This window comes from Xiphias gladius, chromosome 11, assembly GCF_016859285.1.
Source record: "Xiphias gladius isolate SHS-SW01 ecotype Sanya breed wild chromosome 11, ASM1685928v1, whole genome shotgun sequence".
NCBI classification, from domain to species: domain Eukaryota; kingdom Metazoa; phylum Chordata; class Actinopteri; order Istiophoriformes; family Xiphiidae; genus Xiphias; species Xiphias gladius.
In genome coordinates, this window is record NC_053410.1 from 22,048,209 (window position 1) to 22,071,364 (window position 23,156).

The following is a 23,156-nucleotide window of genomic DNA, read 5'->3' on the forward strand; positions in this document are numbered from 1 at the left end:
TTTGCCGTTTCATGTGGAGGACTGGCCGGCCATTGTTACCAAGCTTCGAAAAAGTACCCACGCAAAAGTTCCGCAACCAGCAAAAGAGCATCATTCAAGCTGGTTCCTGGCACCACTAAAGATACAACTCTCTGTAGGGATTTTCTACTGTCCCAGTCTGCGTTAATGATCTGTCGAGATGTGAGCTGAGTTTGACAAAGTTAACTGTTTCTGTATCTTCCTGCCTTCTGTCTGCACTTGGTGTGGAGTGTTATATATCTATTTTTTTATTTTATTTTACTTAACAAACTATGATTGTTGTTGTGGGTAACTACTATTTTTGAATCATCAGAAGGGTTTGTAGTGGGCATATTATGCTCGAAATTGAATTTCATGTGCCGCATGCCTGCACTTAGCATTGTTTATTCATGCATCTACATCACAGTCACTCAACAGTACATAAAACAAAACAGATCAATTTGAGTTTTTGTCAATGAAGTGTTATTTTCCTTATATTGATAAACTGTCCACATAATTCTACATTTTTTCAAGATACTGACATTATTTCTGGAAAAAAGACTTTACAGTACACACTCACTGGTAATATTAATGATGATGATGATGATTAGGTAATTATGATGATAGTTGATGTAGGTAGAGGTGACGGTTTGTATGCATACACAGTGTGTGATTACATGCATGCAAGTGTGTGAGACAGAGCCACTGCACTTGTCCAGTCTAACCGTGAACAGTCTGCAGAGGGGACAGTTACATCATCGCTGAACGTGGGCCAACTGGCTGAATGCTGGGAAATACCCCACCCCCGCCCCACTCTAAAACACATACACACCCAGCCGCCCACCTCTCCTCTCCCTCTGCCTCTGTCTCCCGAAGGGAATCTTCACTACTGAAGGCGTATTCTCCTGCAGCCTAATCACATACGTCCCCGGCGACCTGCTGCACCCAGACAAAACAAGGAGAGCAGAGGAAGCCATCCAGCAGCCAGTCCACTTTTCAAAAAAAGGTCCTCCTCACATTATAAACGTATGAAGAAATCGCTCCAGTGTGTGAAAAGCAGTGGGGCAGGGGCACACATAAGTCACACACAAAGCACTGACCTATATCCACGGTAACACTGCACCATTGTGAAGCAGCTACCAAAGGACTCAGTATGTTCGCACGCTGATATTTGTTTACATAATGTTGCTTACTTGACTGTAAACTTTCAATCTTTCTCCTCTACCCAACAACTTCACGCAAGTTTGCTGATTATAGCTTGACAATTTGTGTTTTATCAAAGCTTGTGACAAGGACTGTTTTCATGAATATTAAGATGCAAAGAGAATACATTCTGCATGTAAACATACATGCAGGCACAGGTGCATACTGAATATATACACAGACATACACAAATGGTGCATAATTCTCTCTGATATATAGAATATACTGTTCCCATTGTAGCAGCATCCATATCAAACTAGCCCCTTATCTTTACCCACTCGACCCATTACTCTACACAGTATATTATGTAGACTTAATAATTTACACTTCACTTTATCCTTGTTTAACTTCATCCAATATAACCAAGAGCTTTTATTTTTCTTTATTCACTGGAACTGGCAGGCAGTAAAGCGATGAACCCAGAGGTAAAATTGTACATGTGTAGACATAATCAAATGTGGTCTCCTTAGCAACAGATGCTGCACTAAAGCTTGTGAACAGCCTGCGAAATTCAAGGCAGAAAATTAGGAAAAACAGGAAAAAAGTGTATCAGAGGCAGGGATTGAAAGAAAACAGTAGAATGCAAGAAAAGAGGAAGGATATGTGGGTTGAATTTAAGGAAAATAAAGTTGATGTTTGTGAGCAAGAGCAGAGAGAGAGAGAAAAAAGAAAAGAGAGCTTTAGAGAGATCATCACCAGAGACACGAAGGAAGAGGCAGCCAGAGACATTTTCCTTTTCCCTTTGCCTTCAGTAATATTTCCAAACCAGGTTCTTCATTTTGTGCAAGATTAGCCTGATTAAAAATGGAGAGGATTAAGAAAGATACATCCAAAGTGTCTGCTGTAGCTAGCTACAGGGCTCTAAAATGTTTGATTAATGAAACATGAATCACAGGCTGGTCCCAGTGCTGCTGCTAGCATAGCTAACACTGGGAGTTTCGCCTGACACCGTTACTCAGCAGGAGTCTGGCCCACATTGCAGAACCATCGGGCCTCGTGGGGCCTGTTTTTTTGCTGCTGCTCACTGTGAGCAATGGAAACGGATCAGGTTATCGGCCCACCTGCGCAAACAAACAAGACCTTATAATTACACGGCAAAAATGTAAAAGTGGGAGGAAGGAGGAAAATACAAAAATACAAAGACATACAATACAAAAATTACAAAACAAAAATCATATCTCGTGTTATGCCTGTGACAGTAAGCAAAAGATCATGTCATGATCCAAATGCCTACACTGGCCATTTGCCTGATACAGCCTAAAGCAGGATAAGCAGAATATAGCTGAGAAAATAGCTGCAAAACATTTTGGGTTCACCTTCAAAGAGGTCATTTCACTGAGGCTTTGGCATCTCCGCTTGCATTGCTGCAACACTGTGCGACAAATCCAGATGAGGGCTTTAAGCCATGCGCCTGTGTATTCAGTGGTTCTCCTCTGATGGGTTATGCAGGGCGAGGCTGACTAACTGAGAAGACATTTATCCAAGGTGAACGACATCAACACGGGCTGTAATGACTAATATATTGCCCATTGTGGCTAAATGAGCATTGACGGCGTCTGGCGTGTCAAAGGCCAGAACTCTTTTTTCTTTTTCTTTTTTTTGACTAAACGAGTGCTGGATCAGTGAAGTCACAGGACTCTAATTTGTCCCACACGTCTCTCAGCACTGCAATTTAAGATACAGCACAGGGTGAAGGGTGAGGTTCAGCCCAGGCGCAGCAGATTGTTTTTGTTGGACCGAGCTCTGTTATACAGTCATCAGCTATGGAAATGATGTCTGCCTCATTTCAGGTTTTCTACAGGAGGGAGCTTTTAGGTGCCAAGAGCAACATGACCCGAACTGTTCCACTTGGGGGAGAAAATTGCATTATTTGTGTATACAAGAGGAGAGCAGTGGGTAATTGCAAGTGGGGGCCTTAATCAGAATAGGAGTGACAAGAAATTCATCATGTTCCATTGGGACGCTGAGCTGGAAAAGTGGACTCAAAATTCTGGAGGACTCATTCTTGAGCAGGGGGAGCGATGGGGGTCAGCACTTCTCTCTACTGTTGCATATTAGTTGGTTTTATTTTTACTGAGTATCAGTGGGGAGAGTTGTACTCAGACTCTTTACTTAAACTTACTATGTGTAGAATCTTTGTGTGATTATCGCATCATTTAAATGATTCACACGACAAACAATATATTTTTGTTTTTCTGAAAAGTTACAAAGTCCCATTGAAGGTGTTTGTTTTGATTTCACCTCATTCATCAATTATCCCCTGCCGTTTTTGCCACAGTGGCTTTTTAATTGGTACCACTAAGGTGCCAAAGTTAGAAATTTCGTCTGACACAGCTACAAAAATGGATGCATCAGTGACACAGTATGAAAATGCTGCAATACAAATAAGTCTTGCATTTAAAATGTTACTTCAACCTAGATTAATTTATTTTTCAGCAGCTTGGGGGCAGCGCAACAAGCTGTACAGACAACGTTCACATTTTATTACCTTATAAAGTGGACACAGCAAATGTGCTGTGGCTTATTTACACATCTATAACACATGGTGCAACATTATCCTTCATTCAGAGCTGTTTGTCAACATGATGAATGTGAGTCTAATATTCACTCTTCTTTTCGCTCTCTTTTGGTTTCCTCCAGCTCCTGAGGCAAATTTCTGGCTCTTTAGCTGCTAAATGCTCAATTCTCCTCAATTTGCTTTTTTTTTTTCTGGGCAGGTAGCGTACTGTACAGAAACAACGCCGATCTGAGCGGTGAGAGTGACTCAAAACAGTCAGGTTTCGGGCCAGAAAACCAAAACAATTATTTTAAAGAAGCTACAGTGCTTTATAGTGAGCTGAGGGGAACTACAGAATCAGTTGTTAGTTCTCTCTTGGTTAGACCCTTTTCACACTGCACAGTCCTTTGATCCATTGTTAATGTAAAAATATTGATTAATGCAGCTTTCAGTAAAAGCACATAGGTATTATTAACAAACGGTAAGGTCAACAACAGTACTTGCAGTGTTATATTATTGAAAACATGTATATTATATTATTTATGTATTGTTGCTCATGCTTTGATGTGTGGGCAGCATTTTACTGTTGAAGCTAGAGGTGAAGCTATTTTTTTTCACTACTTTATATGCTTTCTGGTAGTTGAATCTGTGCATCATCACGTGCATCGTATTTCTTAAAGGTGATTATGGTTGGTATGTCAAATCTTAATCTGCCAAGCCATTTGTAAATATTGCTGTCAAATAAGGTATGAGTGTGTTAAACAGTACAAAACCTCTTTGAAAAGTAGTAAGATAGAAGTACAAAGTAGCGAAAAGTCAAAATACTCGTTTACCTTAAAAGGTAAACGTACCCCAAAATTGTACTTAAATATAGTATTTCAGTCTCCACCACTGTTGATAATGGTAGGTAATGAGAAGTGAGGGACAAAGGATTGTATCGACCCCCATTGTTCAATACCTCAATAAAAATAAATTGTGCCAAGAAACATCACTACTGTGACACAAAGACAGTGAGATGGCACTAAACGATCTCTTTCTACCCCGCAATCCAATTATTCAAGGCCATGCATTCACTACAAGGATCACTGAGAATGTCAAACAGTGAGCTGGTACACAATGAAAAGAAAAAATATTGACTGTTTGTGGCGTTTGTCAGGGGAGTGGTATACCTTCCCAGAAATGGAGCTGGCATTCTTGTTGCCAAATAAACCACACAACAAGAGGCGTCGAGGTCCTGTTGACACAGGGGAACATATTTCTGTCAGCACTCCATCAATATTTATGTTAGAGAGGCCGAGTCAGAACAGGCAGCAGTTAAACTAATCAACAGCAATGTGTTCCTGCATCTGAGCCCTGTTGCCTGTTACATTACGTCCAATGCATTTACTATAGCACACACACACACACACACACACAGATACACACACCCATACGCGCCCCAGACCACCAAGAAAACAAAGACGGGAAGAGGATGGAGGCTTGCGGCCACGTCTTCTATCAAAAAAAAATGTGCAAAAGCGTTGCCGGTCTACTTTATCACCACAATTATGATTCAGCATCTGTTCCTCTTAGCGTGTGATTAGCCCGCGCTCTGCCGGCGCTGAGGGAGCGGCTGGACGGCCAACCTCTAGAGACGCGCCTCAGATTGCTCTGAGGTGTTGGCACGCTGCCAAGCCAATTCTGTCCTGTCCTTTCAGATCCTTATCAAGGGCACCAATAACAAAAGGTAAATCACAGCTCCTATGGGTGAGCAAGGGACAGAGAGAGGGGTGCAGCTCTGTGTGTCTGTGAGTATGTTACATCTGTGTCTGTGACCCCAGTGAACATCTGTGCTGAATGAATGAACATACATGGCCCATGTGTGTGTATTCTATATAGTTTGCAGCTGCACGTGTGTTTGTTTTTCTTTGTAACATGATGAGTGTTTATGGAGCTGCTTATGTGCTTGTGTATTTCGACTTGACTTACAAACATCCTTTGGAGTGTGTATATATATATGTACAGGCCAGTCAACAGCCAATCAGCTGCCAGCTCACATTCAGCCCATCCATCCTCCCCTTCCCTCATCTCCCTCTCTCCTCCTCTCTCCTCTGTGTGTACCTGGTCAGCAGGCAGCAGTCGTGAAGCAGGGTTTCCTCCACATAGACGCCCCGGTCTTCCTGCGTGGTCACAATGTGGCCGTTGTGACGCCACCGCAGCTCCACCGACGGTTCCACGTAGGAGGCGGTGCACTGCAGGGGGAGCCGGTCTCCACGAAAAACCAGTTGTCTCTGAGAGGGGATGAGCTGGAAGAGAGGCATCTCCAGAGGTCCATCTGGAAAATGAGGAGAGGATAAAACAGGAAGGTCAGCTTGTAAACCTTCCCTTCCCCCTTTCCTGAGGCGGGAAGGTCAAGGAAGCGTGGCAAGGTCATTCTTCCATCTTTGAGAGAAAAAGAAAGAGTGGAGAATTTTACAGGATGGGTGTTCTGTATGATTTTGCCAGTGGTGCTAACATCTACAAACAGCATTACATGCATGAACTGTAATTAAATCAGACTCATATCAAGCCTGCACACACCACCGCAAACACACACATTCTTATCCAATGCACTTATGCGCACACACACGCTTGCATGCCCCCGAAATACTGTCAACACACACAAACGCATACATAAATTCTGCCAAGGTCACACTCCTCCCTCGTCATTCCCACATGTTGTTGCTGTTGCTGAGCGAGATGAACAGTGGCTGATAAAGGAGAGCAGCCTTGAGCGCTCCCCTGGACTCTCCTTGACTCCTTACATGTTCACAATGGAGGTCTGCCGCAACACCAGTGATAGGATTACTCACCTAGCAGCTGCTGAAGTCCTCAAGCCTTTTTGCCAGGGAATACGCCGACGGTAAGGATAAGATTAGAACACAGGGGAGAGTGTTTAGTCCAGTGCCAGAATATGGGAGGGGGTTTGATTGTTTTGTGAAAAACCCTATTCAACGTCTCTAATCACGATGAACCCATGGAGTTGTATCGGTGATGCTGGTTTTGGTGAGCACCGACTGGCCATGGGGTTTTTTTTGGATCCGAGATTAACCCCGCACCTTGCCAGCTCACTGTACCACCTTTGGAGCATGTTTGTTCATAGAAGGTCAGACATTTGCTTGGACACGCTCCAACGAGCAGCATAAGCAAGCGGTTTGTCTCCACTTGCATTCCAATCAATTGTGGATGTTGCTGCCGTCTGACAGGCAATTCCTTACAAGGGTCATAAAGTCTTTTATTGCTTCATGCATTGGTTTGAAAAAAAAAAAAAAAATACTGAAAGATCCATGTTGGGTGATTTGAATGTCTACAGCCCACAACTTAACATTTCCATGGAAATAGCTCGCATGACTGTTTATGGTAATACAGAACCCAGTAAGCAATCACAGCTATTAAAACTTGAAGGGCTTTGACATCAATTTTCTACACAAGTAATTCATAATTATAGGTGCATAATCAGAAAAGCGCCATGCTTTCCAGAGTAATATTAAAAATCTGTCACTAACACTGAATCTTCCATGATGACATCTCTGTGTAATCACTGGCACTGACCCTGTTACAGTGTTAAGACTCTGTGAGTCCTCAGCAACAGCAGCTGACGCTTTGTTATCTCCCGCGGGTGACACACACAGCAGCAACAGCATGGGGGCCATTGACTGTTGACTTGGCTGACGCTGATACTGTTGAAACAACGCTTTGAGCCAAGGATCAGAGAGTGGCTGCTTGCCTTCGCCCACTGGACACTACCAGAGCAAAATGCAGTTACTGGTTGTGTGTGTGTGTGTGTGTATCTAGGAGAAAGAGTGGAAGAGAGATGGAGGCAGGGAAAGAGGCAGGATGATATGTACAGTATGTCTATGTGTGTGTGTGTGTGTGAGAGTATGAGAGTTCATTAGCAGCGTGGCTCAGTCTGTGGAGCAAACGGTTGATACACCCTGATTTACAGGATCCTGTTAGGATACAGCTATTAGCAGTACAAGGAGTCTTTTTAAATGGACCCTGGAGTTTGTCACCGCAATAATTACAGCCTTACATTGCATTCATTCAAATAAGAAGTTCCTTAAAATCCTTAAAAATTGTCATGAAACCGAAGTCTAGTCTGATACTATTTACGACATTTTTTTTACTGGCAGAGACAGATTATTATCATGTTGGATTCAGACAACCTTCACAAACGTAAAGGATTTACAGGAAAGAGATGCATGCAACACAATTTTTATCTCACTGATAACGGCCTGACTGTTTACCGTTTGCTCTCTTCACACCATATCAGAGTTATGTTAAGTTATTGCTGACTCAAATGGAACCTCCAACAGCTGCTGCTTCCCATTTAACATATTCAGGGTGGCTTTTCTTGTGAAGCAGGCACAGTGAAGGCACTGTGTTATCATGTTTAGCATTAACTGCCATCGATCATCAAAAATGTGTCTACAAAAAAAGACAATGTCATTGTCAGCATTTTTTCAGCAGGGGATCATTTTTAATGTTTGTCTGAAATCATAAGAAATAGAACTTAATACACTTACTTATTCTGACTTTAAATGATGAATTATTGAATTTTAAAATTAAATTTTTTTTTTTTTTCAAAAGACCCGTTTGTGGTACAAAGTTATTATAGTAACTATCACGATTGTGAATTCTTTTAAAAATAAATAACCTTTTTTGTAAACATATGTGGCATGGCTGAATACGCTGCTATAAGGTTTATTTCCGCTTCTCCTTCTTTATCCACACACTGTCAAGGTTTAACTTTTCAATTCTGACTTTGATCAATACCAAAAATTTCATAAAAAAAAAAAAAAACCAAGTAGATAATCTCGTTCTCAGCCTGAGTCTCCCCCGTATATTTTTCTACAGTCCCTTCATTATCCCTTTCTCAAAAGGGATAATGATTTAAAAGAGGTGTGTGACTGAACTTCAAAAGACTAAAACAACAGACTATGCTGAATTATATTTGGTGATATTTTTATATCATTAAATCATTAGGAGGCACACCATGGGATAAAAGACACGGGCCTGCACGTGACATTTAATTCAATGACATGATGCCCATAAAGGGCAGTTGCACTGCTGTGTCATCATGCAATAAATACTGATATAAAGGGGAGGCTTGTCGCGCAGTGTTTAAAGAACCATGTGAACTCATCACTTTATGTATGTGCTGTGGCTCTCATCCCACCAGTGGTATAGAACCAGAGGGCTGTGTCTAGATGAGTAAAACAGACGCCTCCCCTGACCTCAACACAGGAAGCACCTGATCCTGGCAGGAAGCTGTATGCGCCCCTCCATTCCCCCTCATTTGCCGGCAGTAACCGACCTTTATCAGCGGAGGGACAAGGGCTCGTTGCTTGAATGTATGGTGCAGACATCTGCTACCCATCGAGCTGGAGCCGCTGGAGGAAAAAACAGATGCATCTTCCATCACATATCTTCATAATAACAATGGGGGAAAAGCTCAGTGGAAAATATTAATATTTCCAGTGGTAGTTGAGTATGGAAGAGGGATATTTTCATCCCATCCTGTCATTTTTCTTGATAACAAGAAGTTAGCATCAGGGTCTGAGCACCATCCCATCCACACAGCCTTAACGAGGTCCTGGCCAGTGTACAAGATAGCCATGTGAAAATAACAACCATCAAATAACATTTAAAAATATGGTTGTTAGAGCACCACACTGTATCCAATTGAAAATTGCTTGTTGCCAAGTGAATGAAGAAAAGTATTGTAAGATGGGGTTGTGCTGCGGAAAGGCGGATGGATCCAAGCATGGCAAGAGCAGGAAGCCCAGAACGTTATCATTGTAATCCCATAATGGCTGCTTTAAGGCCTGAAAGGAGAGCGCTCCTCGTCCTGCCACTGGATTCCACTCATGGCTCTTTGTCCGTGGACTGCACAGAATTACCCTGTAATTGCTTTGGATTGTTCCGTGTAAATGAAAAACACATACAATTAGGATTACATAGAACATCTCCAGACTCTCTGTGGTGCAGACGTCTCTGGACAGCATTGTCTGTGTATTCAAACACACAAACCTCAGGGGTGGAGAACATGTACAAGCTGCAGCCTGGGACACATATCTCCTCATTAGTCTTCTGCAAGCGGTTCAACACCATGCATACAGAGAATCGTCATATAATGTCCCCTCACTTCACACCTACAATCATTCCAGAGCAATATCCCCTGCGTGAATTAGATGTAAGGAGAGAAAGGGAGAATGATTCTATCACATGTGAGAATGACAATTCCCCCGTGGACCGCAGCACAGATCATGAAGATAGAGAAGCGGAAGGGAGATCAGGGGGAGGCAGGGGGAGACTGTCTGTCTGTAGCCAGTCTATCAGAAGAAGAGAAAGCAAATACTCTCAGATGTCTCTTTGCTGTAGCTAAAAGTCTCCGTTTTGCAAATAATGTAAATATTAAAACAAATTTTCATTTGTCAGCCTCTTAGAACAAGACATACAGTATATATACAGTATATGTAGCTCGCCTTTTCTGCTTCTCTGGTGTAGGTAAGGCCAAACAAACACCACACTGTGTAATTTTTCTATGAAGGAGGACCCCCCCCCCTACTTTCCAAAACTATAATTATAGGGAAGTTTTTGCTGAGCACACCTGATTTTTTCCACCAACCGCTTGCTGCATATTCAGACATTTTCACACCTGGCAGCTGCCCAGTTCAACTATAGTCTTCTACCACTGGCCACTAAGCAACTTACGAAGAACCACTACCAGCTTGAGTGTTATATGCTTTACTGAAAGCACTATGGCAGCACATTGAGAGGCAGGCGAGAGCAAAGCTAATCTATTTTCCCTGCACAGATTTCCACTTCTGATCTGGGGATTTGTACTAGCATCTCCTGCAGCACAAGTTCCTCCCTCTGGTTTTTAAGGCAACTGCTGCTCCTGACACAGGTGGTACGTAACAGGGCAAAGATCACACAAAGACTGCGTTTTGAGACAGAGTTTTCCCGGGGTGTTCTCGCTGGCAATTGTGCGCTAAATCATTGCCTTACGTATATTAGGCTTGTCAAACAGTTCACAGCAGGTAGAGAGATAACAGTGGAGAGGGAAACCTATTATCAGTATAGATCTACTTAATCATGTCCTCATTGTGCTTACCACTCGAAAATGTAATGTTAGTGAAATTACAGTGTTTCTTGCTAATGAGACTTCCCAGGAGGCATTCTTGAAGTGTAAAGATATCCCTTATCTTATAGATTTCTCTCCATTGTAGGAAACCATTCAATCTGGCCCTAAGTTCTGAAACAATTACTTCTTTGCTTTTAAAATGTTCTCAAACTAAAATGGAAAAATCTAGGATTTATTGGTTGGAGGTTTAATGATATAAAACAAGTCTATCGTTTTGTTTCAAGCATTCATGCATTTCAAACATGTTGACTGATATTTATAGTGATTTTCTGTTATCATAGGAAAATCCTGAAATTTCATGGAAACAAAGTCAAAGCTTGTAGTTAATTGACACATTTTTTTCCAAAAACTAAATAAACACCCAGCAGAACCACGTGGCCCTGGTGCTCTCACAAAGGGCGTCACTTCATTAATAGTTACACTATTCAAAACTCCCTACAGGATTTGTAATTTTTTACAGTATTTTATTTTTCCTTCAAAACTGACAATTGCAACCTGCTTACCTTCAAATCAAACACATTGAGATGCCTCTGAAGCCTCTCTTGAATGAAATGAATGAAAAAGGAAACAAAAACCAATTATGATGTGTTATATTCTGCCATTGTTTTGCCTATAAAAATCACCTTTGTGAGAACAGGTCCCCCTCAAGGAAAGCAAACTTTTCAGACACTTCCTATCTTACAAAGTCTGTAAGACAGTCAATTTCAGAACTCAGAGACCTGCTGGCTTTCATTCTGGCCTTATACTCAAGGACTAGTTTACACCTGGGACGCCAGGTGGACTCAATGGATTAACTAATTAACAAGTGCTAATTATGTAGAGCGTTATTCAAGGACTGTTGGTGAGGTATCATTTCTGATGCTACAAATGCAGTCTGACGCAGGAAAAAATTAGATATGTAATAAGTGAGAATGTTACTAAACAACGTGGGTAATATTTCTTATTTTTAATTAATAAAACAAAATGTCAAATGTTGAAAGATTTGTCCATTCATTTTTTACACTTCCAAAGAAAATGCTTTTAAGGTAATGTTGTTTTCCTTTTCTTTACATTTAACTCCCTTGTTTTTCCTTACGCTTACTATACTTTAAAGGCGAATAAATACCTCACACCGTTAGTGTAAGTCCTTACCACATCTGAGTTGCTGCTCACGTAGGTTGCGAAACTCCAGTCCGTGGAGGTGGGTGGGGAACACACACACCGTGTCGTTCCCAATCCTCACAGAGTTGCTTCGAGCCCAGATGAGCAGCCACTTCAGCTGACAGTCACAGAATAAAGTCTCAGTGTGGAAGTGCCTGATGGGAATACCAACGTACAATTAGAAACTGAGCGTTTGTGTTCATGCCCCTGGATTTGAGCGGACATCCATTGATTTCATTCATTCAGTACATGTTTGTCACGGCAGCCGTTTCGACATGTCACAACAGGAAAATGCAGGTGTGATTGATGAAATTAATGATGGTTTCATTCCATTTGTGTGTGCCAGTCCCAGGGTGCAGGCACTGTGCATGCTGACTCACTGGCAAGGCTTACTGGCTCACCTACGTGGAACAGAGCCCCCGGTAATGTCATTAGTTACACCTGTGCTTTTCCTGCTATAATAAGAAACTATCTGCAGTGAACTATCTGCAACTCCTTGACAGTGGACACTGAACAACAACAGCTGGGGTTTCATTATATTTTTCGGTAACCACAACTTAGATAACTGAATCCATTTTGTGCACTTGTACGTACAGGCTATGTGTCTGACTTACAGCACTCTAAGAGCCACAAGGTGTGCAAAAAGTCCCACGGTCAGAGTGGAGAAGATGTTCCCAGATAAATTCCTGTTTGTGGAAAAAAGAAAACACAAACACAGACATTCATTCAGAAAGACACCACGCTTCGCAAGCAATAAATCAAATTACTGTATTTTGTTATACATTACTAAAGCCATATACAGTGCAAATTAAGTATAAAGCAGTGCAATTCATGTTTTGAATGTAGGGATTACTCACAATTTTGAGAGGCTGCCCAGATCGAGAAACATTTCAGGGGAAAGACAGCCAATCCTGTTGTTGGATAGGTCCCTATAATGACAAAAAAGACAAAGAGAGAAGAACACCCAGCAGTTCATGTAGTAAACATTAATTTTACTGATATTGTAGTCAGAACAAGAGAAAGGACAAAATAGGAATCATCTGCAAAAATATGTATCTGTTTTCAGGCATGCTTGCCTTCTTAAAATACAGGGAACCTACTAAACAGCTGTGGAAGCTGTGTTAGTAAACCAGTGCCATGTTCATTCATCTAGTCAACGTCCTGGAATATCTGTCCTGACCTTTTGTAACCTTTTACTCCTCACATAACCAATGCTGGCACACACCCCCCTATACACACACACATGTGAAAATACAGTGGGCTTCCGTATGCAAGTGGCTGAGCCCTGTCGCGTCCGTGGCTCCGTGCCCTCGCACTCTGTAATTAAAGAGCTGCTTCGCTGGAGCAGCTGTGGGAAAATAAGCAGAGCACTCGAGTAATCACCAGTTGGGGAGCACTTAAATTAGCACTCTGCTGCTCCCCGAGCCTGGCGCACACGCGCCCCGAATCAGCTTGGCTAACTCACGGCTTGCATCCCTGCCAGCCCCGATCCCACTAACTATCAGGCTGCAATCATGTCACTCACTCTGCAGCCTATATGTAGAAAGCCAGGATGAGAGTAATCGTTGACAAAATTACTCGAGTAGAAGAGGTCACTAAAAACAAAGGGAAAAGCGTTTTATGTAACTTTGAAGGACCAAGTGGGCACATTAAAAAACATTACGCTATAATATTTAACTTTTGAGAGAAAAAAATAGCACTTATAAGCACGAAAGCACAACCTCCCTCTTAGATATGATTGTGATTGTGACAACCACAATTAAGGATAAATAAAGGTTATTCAGTGTTTCAGTTTCTGTATTACAGTTGTATTATTCGCTGAGGAAAAAAAAAAGCAAGCTCAGTCTTGTTGTAATAAATAGACAACGAACGTGTTTTTTTTTTTTTTTTTACCAGCAGTACCTATTGAAATGTGTCAGCTTTAACATTTTTTGATAAAAACTCATAAAACATTGTCAAATCCACAGTCAGCCAATAGTGGTGAGTCAGCATGCTGGCAGATTAGGTCGCCAGCAGTACTGCTAGCCTGGTCCCATGATCCTTATCTTGAAGGGGGTAGCGGTCCATCAAGAATCTCCCCGTGGTGGTTAAAGGTAGGAAACTGTAGGTACACTTAGCTGTGTAACTGAAATCTGCGTCGGTCTGCAGACTTTATGGCTCTTTCCACTTGTGCCACTCTTAGATAATATTTAGCACAGTCGTGTCACCTAATGGTTACGTCTAAAGTAACAGACTCAAGAATGATGATCTGCTACGCTTATGTGAATAACTGTATAATGCCACCATTTTCCTTCTCTTCAGTTTGAAGAGAGCGGGAGCCTGGTTGTTCTAATCCCCAAATTCTGATTGGAGAAAGCGAAGGACAAATGCTCTCCTGTTGTGCCCTCTGGCAAAACATGTAACCCTCCCAAATCACACCAGGCAGCTCCCACTTCTGAATGTGTCTAGCTGTAAAAAAAAAAAAAAAAAAAAGTGCCTGACTTAGCTTTGTCTGGATAAGGAAAGTTCAGAAATGCCTAAATAAGTAGTTTCAGTACATTTGCGTCACATAAACATTTCATTACTCTCTTCACTCCTCAGTTATGACACTCCTTCTCGTTGTTTCTAAAGCCAGAGGACTTGTCCCCCTGTCCCCATGAGAAGACTATTACAAGGCTTCGTCGTACTTACAGTCTCCTAAGCGCCAGCAGACCACGGAAGGCCCCAGGCTCCACTGTGCTTATCAAATTATTCTTCAGGTCCCTGGAGAAGAGAGACAGAGAAAGAAAGAGTCAGAGATGACAGTCGGTAATCACTATTTTATCTATCTATCTAACTATCTATTGGTTCTCTGCACTAACATTAAGTGGTGGTTAAGCATTAGTTTTGAGATGAAATTCATGAGCTCATGCTTACTGACCGCATACACCCGTGGCTTCCAAGGAAACGTGATTCATTCAAAATGTGCATGAGGATGTTTATATTGCTCACAGACAAGAGTGCAGTCCACAGAATAGCGGTTTGCTCTCAGCTGGGAGTAAAGGGAAGGACTCCGTTTTTCAAGCTACGGGAATGAAGAAAATTTAAGTCTTGCATAAGGACAGCCTCGAGCAATATAACCCCTATACCAAAGTAAAAAGAATACCAAAGGAATACCAGAGAGAAATAAGAGAACTCCAAGTGCCAACTCAAGTATTTATGCTATTCTTAAATAAACTTTGATTTAAAATGTAACCTTTGTTCATATATTATTCTAATAGGGAAATGCTGGGGCCATTTATAAGTGAGTCAACTTGCACCTGTTAGCCGGGCAGCACAAACGATTTCCTGCATGCTTAAGACCCAGACCACATCCAGTCAAGAGGCAAAAACACACATGTTGCGGTTTCAGCCAGGCACTGCTTGTGCGCCCCCACCGCCTACCCCAAAACCTCTGAGGCTACTAAAAATGGATCTCAGAGAAATCTCAGCAGGCCAAAGAAAACTTCCTGAAATTGTGTCCCTGGTTTCCTCTAACTCTGTACTGCGTCCAGTGTGATGAGAATGAGAAGAAAGGTAGTGCCTTTTTCCGAAATGTGAGCAACAATGTAGCTCGCCTCAGCCCTAAACTTTTTTAAATTACCAGTCACACAGGCCAAATCAGGGCCAGCCAAAAGAAACAAAACAAGACCAATAGAAATATCAGAGCCACAGCCATTGTCCCAAAGTGAAAATAAAGTAAAGAGAGTTCTACTCCCTCTATTTGACATGGGGGACAGTTTGGTAGCAAAATGCTCCCTTTTACTCAATCAGAGCAGAAGCAAAATAACTCACTGTACTACATTCAGTACAGAATGAAAGATTTACAGCATAGGAGCCCTACAGTAATGCATATTTCATCTAGAGACTGGAAGTATGTCTACATCACTACTACTACAGCACATATTCTGTATGAAAAGCCTCAGCTGTGGTTATTTTACTGTAACTGATCTAATTTGATAGATCTAAAGCATTAGTTACACATACAGAAGGCATGCCATCATTAGCAGCAGCAAAAAGGACTTCTAGAGTTAATGATCTGTGTCTTGTGCTAAATTGTTTGGTCCATAGTTAAAACACACTTTGTCTGCACCATTAGGACTCCCCAACACAAAACTTGGACTAGGTTGTGGCCAGACTTCCGAAAAAAGTTAGTAAATGCATAAAAGACATGTGCCTCCTGTATTTATTTTGCTTTTTTTTTCTTTTTGAAAAGATGTATCTTAATCTGGTATTTGAATGAATCCGTGTGCTTGGTTTGACCTCAACACCTCAGCGTGCAGCTGAACAAATGATTTCTATATCTGCTGACTTTTCACAATCAGATTTACTAATGAGACTTTCTGTAGACATCCTCCAGGATTTGTCAGTCACACAGCAAGGTGTAGCACCCCTTAGGAAGTTGCCTTTCTGACAGGCTAACCTCCTGGTCCAGTCAGGTCAGCCAGCGGCTAGCTCTCATCTCCGCTCACATCCTAAGTTGTCTTTGATCATGCACAATATGTTACAAAAGACCGGGTGGAGGGTGGAGGGTGGAGGTCAAAAGGTCATCCGTTGTGCCTGCAGCACCTCCTTTTATCCAGAAACCATCTTGCAGCTAACTGATCTACCGTCTCTGAATCTTGCTGAATGTTCAAAACTTCCCACCTTATCGAGTGACTGCCTTACCAAGGGGCAGAGGTCACTGGAGCCTACATACAGGAAATGTGCTACTATAGGAGTATGAGGAAATGCGAAATCCAATCCTATAATATACATAAAACAACCAACAGCAGAGAAAACCATGTGGGACACTTTTATAAGAGGTCCAGTGGCCTTGAAGGCTCCCTAATGCTCAACCTGAGAAAATTAACAGAACATCTATATTGGAATATGAAAAATTAAATATTTCAAATATAAGTTTTGAAAAGCAATTTTCAATGTTTTAAATGACATTGATTTGAATTATGTCTGAATCCCTTCCAAATGTTAACATATGTCGCTATCATATTTCAAATATCATATATTATTCACTGAGAGAATAATTGTGAATATATTGTAGTCCTATTATGCATAGAATACTACCTTCGGTGTCAATTGCATCCTTGTTTGTTTTACTGGCTTCCTGTATGAGGTAAGTTTTTGAAGCCATATAAAACAACCCATGGCATCGTGGGCAACACAACAACCTTTTATAATCATCAGACCTGAGCCAACAAGCATCTGCAAATAAATACTTTAAATTATGATTGTCTGTTATAAACTGCTGAGGTGCCAGACGGGTGGGGTCTGCTACATAATACACAGATTGAGTGCCAAAAAGTTTCAACAATCAGCGGAAACTTTGAAAGTGAATTTAGCATCCTTTTCTGCATCCTTTTCTGTCATTAACTGTCTGGCATGATATGCAATGTCCTCTGTCAGTAAGCTCCACACATCTGGTGCTCCAAACAGGATAAAACAAACTAAGAATTATTTGCAAAGCATATATCACATTGTGAAGTTTGTATTGGAATCTAGCTCTGAAGTGCATCCTATTTGACTTAGTGAAATATTTTCTGTTGTTTGGTGTGGGGCCCTAGACAAAAATTTAAAAATGTCTCCCACCCTATCGCATGAACAGTTTTTAGTTTTTCTTTATTTTTCCAAGGTGCAATCTTCTTTGGGGCCCATATCGGAAGAAGTAGCACTGACGGTCATGACCTCAAGAGGTCTCCCTCTCTTAACCTTCTGTGCGCACACACACAAACAAGGGTGCCGTTACTTGTCCTAAGCCTTCTGCTGTGTACACTGTAACTTCATTCAGTGGTTCCCAACTCGTCTGGCCTTGGGATCCACATTTCTTCTCAGTCATTACATTCAAAATCCACACATCAGTTAGCAATAACAGTCATTCAGGTTTCCACCCATCCATTCTCTTAACTGCTTATCCTGTTCAGGGCTGCAAGGAGCTGAAGATAATAACCACCTCTGTGCAGTTTTGAACTTTCAATTTACCCAGATTGCATAACTTTGGACTGTTGGAGGAACTCCACATTGAAAATTCAGGTGGCTGATTGAACCCTCTTGCTGTGTTAACAACCAAGCTAACTAATTCATGCATATACAGGATTCTGAAACTGCTTTTACAAAATAACCTGTAAATTCATCTGTTAATAAGGTCAATGAAACTGGAGTTTTTTTTTTGTGTGTGTGTGCGTAAGTCATTAACATAAAACTTCACCTGTCTGACCAGACCCCAACAATTTACAGAAGGGCCCTGTACAAAATCAAATAATGACACACGTAGTAGATGCGCACATGCTCACAAGCATACGCATGAATTCTCAAACAAAACAGAAAAACACTTGAATAAACGCCAAAAGAATAAATAAAATTTACTGGTTGTAAATCCAGCATAATCTTTATTTCCACAACATTATTGCCATCGGTGCCACAACATGGTAATGCCCTACCCATGAGTGAATGAGTTTTCTCATTTCAACACAAATGCTGGACTCCTCTCAGGCTGATTATTTAGTTGTACTTTGACATGCTGCTGTCAATGAAACGCTACACTTCCTGTGTACACACACACACACACACACACACAAATGTTACACAATAGAGGCCTGCCAGGGAAGAGAGTGATTATGCCACCTGGGGCTTATAATGTAAAATTCATAGACAAAGCACTGCATTTGCTGTAGAAACATACAGCAACAACATATTAACAGCAAAGTGGAGCAAATCAGAAAAACAGGAAGTCTTCTGACTCCGGTATATTAAACATACTTATAGAGCAGGGGAAATAATATCTAAGTACTGATTCTGATAAAACCCCATCTCAAATAAAAATCTGGTTCTCTCTTCAGTGGAGGTAAACAAAGGCCCTGGCCACAGTTTGAGAATTTATGGTACAGGCACACATACAAATAAATGATAACTACCTTCTGGGAGACTTGCTCCACAAATCCAGTGTAGATACAGCTGGAGCAGCTCAAATGAGATGAATGTTTAAACAATAACCATTTTCTACTCCCCCAGCCCTGCATGTTTGAAGAGCAGGAGCAACCCCCAGTATAAACTCCACCATTTGTGGTTAATGTTTGAAAAGCTACTGAACTGCCTCCCAATTAATTCAAACTGCACTGTATATCTTAGCCTGCTCAATTTCTCCCGAGCCATGTGACCCCGAGGATAACAGCCTGTTCACTATGTGACACTAATGGGCAGATTCCTCCCTGAATCTAGATGATTACCACATGACACAGTCACACTGATGCGGAGGTGTGCACACACGTACACTCACTATGAGTATAAATGCACAGACACACACTGACCAGACCATACACGTGCTCCAGGCCCAGCCTGGGCGCTGTTTTTTTGGGGGTTTTTTTTGATAGCAAACAGTATTTAATCATGCACAGTCTCATTAAATGGATCTCAGTGTGGATGTAATTATCAGAATACCATAAGATTCAGAAAGGGTCAAATTCTGCATGAAGTACATAAGCAAATAAAACTAAAGCTCGCTGTGGCCACTTGGGCACTCATCCAAATGGAAAGTGATGCTGCATGATGTATTCCATTATATGCACACTTAATGAAATGAGACAATGACATACATTCATTATTATAACTAGTATAATACTTCTCAGTGGCACGTTGGTGTCTAAATCTGACTGTCTGTACAGACAAGGTGCAATGGCACCTTTTGTCCAGTTAACAAGGAGAACCCCACATGTATCAGACGGATAATCATCAGGCAGAGTGAACACTTGACACACACACACACACACTCTCCCACATAAATACATACTCAAATTTGACCTAGTTTTAAATCCTATTTTAGTCTTGAAAAGGGAGAGTAGAGTTAAAACAATAAGACAATTACTTGATTAGTCAACTGACAGAAAATCTGTCAATTAGGATAATTGATTGATTAATTGGTTTCAGTTCTTTAATCCAGAAAGAAAGCCAAATATTTGTTTCCAGCCTCTTAATTGTGAAGATTTCCTGCCTTTGTCTTATAATATAAATGTAGATTGAATATCTTGGGTTTTGTACTGTCGGTTTGGAAAAACAAGACACCTGAAAGAGCACCTTTTCAGCCACATTCGTGCCGCGGCTCTAGGGATGGCAAAGGCAGTCTGTCAGTCTGTCGGACCAACTACCGCTTTGCTGTAGACTGAAATATCTCAACAACTATTCAGTGGATTTCCATGAAAAGGTGTACAGATATTCATGGTCAGGCCTGCAAATTTTGACGATTCCTTGACACTACATCTAGTGCCACCATTAGGTTGATATTTATGTTTTTTGTGAAATACCTCAACAACTATTGGATGAATTGCCAGGAAATTTGGTACACACATTCATGATGTCCAAAGAACAAATCCTACTGATTTTCATGATTCCTAGACGTTTTCTCATGGCTTTTCCACCAACATCAGGTTCACAATTGTGGTTTGGAGTGAATTGTCCCAATAACTATTGGATGGATGCAAACTAATAACATTCCCATCAAGCTCAGCTGTATTTTGAGTTTAATGTTGCCGCTAGCATGGCATTAGACTCTTGTGGCCTTTTCATAGACGACATGATTGATCAAAAAAAGGATTAACAGATGAATTGATAATGAAAATAATCAGTAGTTGTAGCCTGAGTGGAGATACCATAACAAGTCGACCATATTAACAACCATTTACTGTAGGTCACTTGTCCCTACCCTCGAATACGACCCATAGGAGCATACCCGCAGCAGGCGTATCAAACCTTTGGCATCGTTGTAACAATAATAGAAGTTTTGGTTATGTTTAAGCATAAAAACTACTTGTTTAGGTTTTGGAAAAGATTGTGGTTTGGGGTAAAATAAGTACTTGCTTACGGTTAGAAGACCTATTGTCATCATTGTTACAACAATAAACACGCAGTTAAGGTTGTGGATGGGTCATGGATAAAATACGGGAAACAAATAGCGGTCTCCTGTGTTAAGAGTCCTGTGTTTTGTCGACCCATCCATCCACCCCCGCCTCCTCATAACATGGACTAAGTCACTCTATATACGTCACCTGACTTTCTCCTTTGCTCCTGTCATAATTACTGTGGCTGCTAGAGGTCACCTAACAATAAAACATAGCTATGGGTCATAATAAGCTGCTTGCCCAGATGACCTATAGGGTTGTTTTTTACAAGGCAGTCTCCATATTAGGATAAGGTCAGATACTTTATACAGTATATTACCCAATTTTTTGTGTTTTTTTCACAGCACTGCAACTGAAAAGCATGCAGAAAATTCCTTACTTTACTTCTCTCATCCTTCCTGTAAAAACTCCAACTGGCTCTGTCATTAACTTGTCTAAGTGTACATTGGCACCAACCCTGATGCTAATGTGGAATGTGTTTATTAAAAGCATTTATTCACGTGTTAAATATTCATGGGTCAGTTTGCAGAGGCCTTGAGGGAAGGCCTGGCCACAAGTTTTGAATTACAGCAAACACTCACCAAGACAGATAACCACCTACCGGACTGTAAATACATGTGTTGACAGGCATTGTGACACCCTTGTACCTACTGTTGCCAGAGCATCAAACAACAATGGACTTTCTCTATGTGTGTTTGCATTATGGAAATATTACAGACAGGACCTGTGGGCATATATTAATCATTGAACCTTCTTGGCAAGAAAACCACATAATCAGATAGGACTATTTGAAACAGTCAACACCCATCAATGTAAAGTTTGTTATAATTAGCATTAATAGTAAAATAATTACTATTATTTTTATTTTTTCAGTATATTTAAAATTACACAGGTTTTTAAAGAAAAGATGTGAGTCTTTGCTACTTAAACATCTCTACAGTCTGAACCCAGCTGGGGCGATGATTAAACATTTCTCAAACACCGCTTGAGTGCGATTTACTCCTAGTGGGTGGATGAGCAGTGCTTATGGGATATTTGCTGTGATTTTCTTAGATTTCACATTTGCCTTAGAAGAACAGAACAGAGTTAAAAAAAATTAAAAAAAAAAAACTTGTCACTTATGTAAAGATATCCTCATCTCAGCCTACACTCAAAATTAAAACCGTCACATGAAACCAACAGAAGCAGTTTTACAGCAGATAAAGAAAAAAAGCTCGAAGAAACCGTGAACTGTGAGGAAGATTTTCGTTGTTATAGGCTCCACAGCTGTATCCGATTTTGGAACTACTGTTCTCATCAGTGTGAGATATTTCTATCAGAAGAAAGCAAAAGGTCAAGGAGAGTGTGAAGCAAATTCTTCTAAGAGCTGCCTTTGATGCAAGACCTCTTGCTCTCTTGCTATTTTTTAAATAGCATAACACAAAAGGGAAAAGAAACAACTCCCAATACTCCCGAGCTGCAAATAATTATGATAAATATTTCTGTTACATTATGATGCAGTTTACAGCATCTGTCTGCTACTTTTTAACTGTAGGAGACAATCTGTGATTAACAGCCCAGAGAAGTGAAGCAGAGGCGAGACAGTAGAAGAATCTGTCTCCTCTGTCTCTCCAAACTTGGTCAGTAAATTGGTTACACCCATGCTGCTCACATGTTTCGCCCCAACTGTGACCCATTAATGGTCTCCTGTAAAATAACAATAAAACCATTCATATTTCAAGGCTTCGCTTTGACCCACTTGAGGCTTCATCTTACTTAATGTCCTCTCTTAGGTAAACAGAAAAAACAGCCACGCTTTTGCGTGATAAATGAAGAGCTGGAAAATGTAGACTTCCACTGCAATAGCAAACTGCTCTCCAACATCCAAACTACCACGAAGCATACAGATGCTGAGGCAGAATACAAATTTAAACAGAAATATGACTTAAAACATAGTTAGTTAGAAATATGTACTGGGGGGTTTAATCAGATGAATTAATCGCACTATTTCAGTGTTCTTAATAGAAAAATTGATGTACATGTAGTTTGTTTATATAAGTAAAGGGTGTATAATGAAATGGTTCATAATTTGAGTATTAGAGCAAAAAAATTACATTCACAATTAATTTTACATTTAATTTTGTGTTTAATTATCAGGTATAATAAGAATATTGACAGAAGTGACATATTGATATGTATTTAAAATTTTAGTCTGAGTGGTCTTCTACTTTAATCAAGTATTATTGATTCGAATGGCTCAATAATACTGTGATTTTTTTCTGCTGTCCCT

General features: G+C 40.8%; 1 protein-coding gene across 2 annotated transcripts in view; it reads right to left on the minus strand.

Moving 5' to 3' along the window:
* Nucleotides 1-23,156, minus strand: part of LOC120796195 (adhesion G protein-coupled receptor A3) — a 157,243-nt gene that overhangs the window by 116,093 nt on the left and 17,994 nt on the right. For both annotated transcript variants that reach the window (XM_040138689.1, XM_040138688.1), the window contains exons 3-7: nt 14,676-14,747; nt 12,863-12,934; nt 12,620-12,691; nt 11,997-12,160; nt 5,798-6,011 (exon numbers count right to left, since the gene is read on the minus strand). In XM_040138689.1, coding sequence (XP_039994623.1) covers nt 5,798-6,011; nt 11,997-12,160; nt 12,620-12,691; nt 12,863-12,934; nt 14,676-14,747 — 594 coding nt within the window. The remainder of the gene's footprint in view (nt 1-5,797; nt 6,012-11,996; nt 12,161-12,619; nt 12,692-12,862; nt 12,935-14,675; nt 14,748-23,156) is intronic.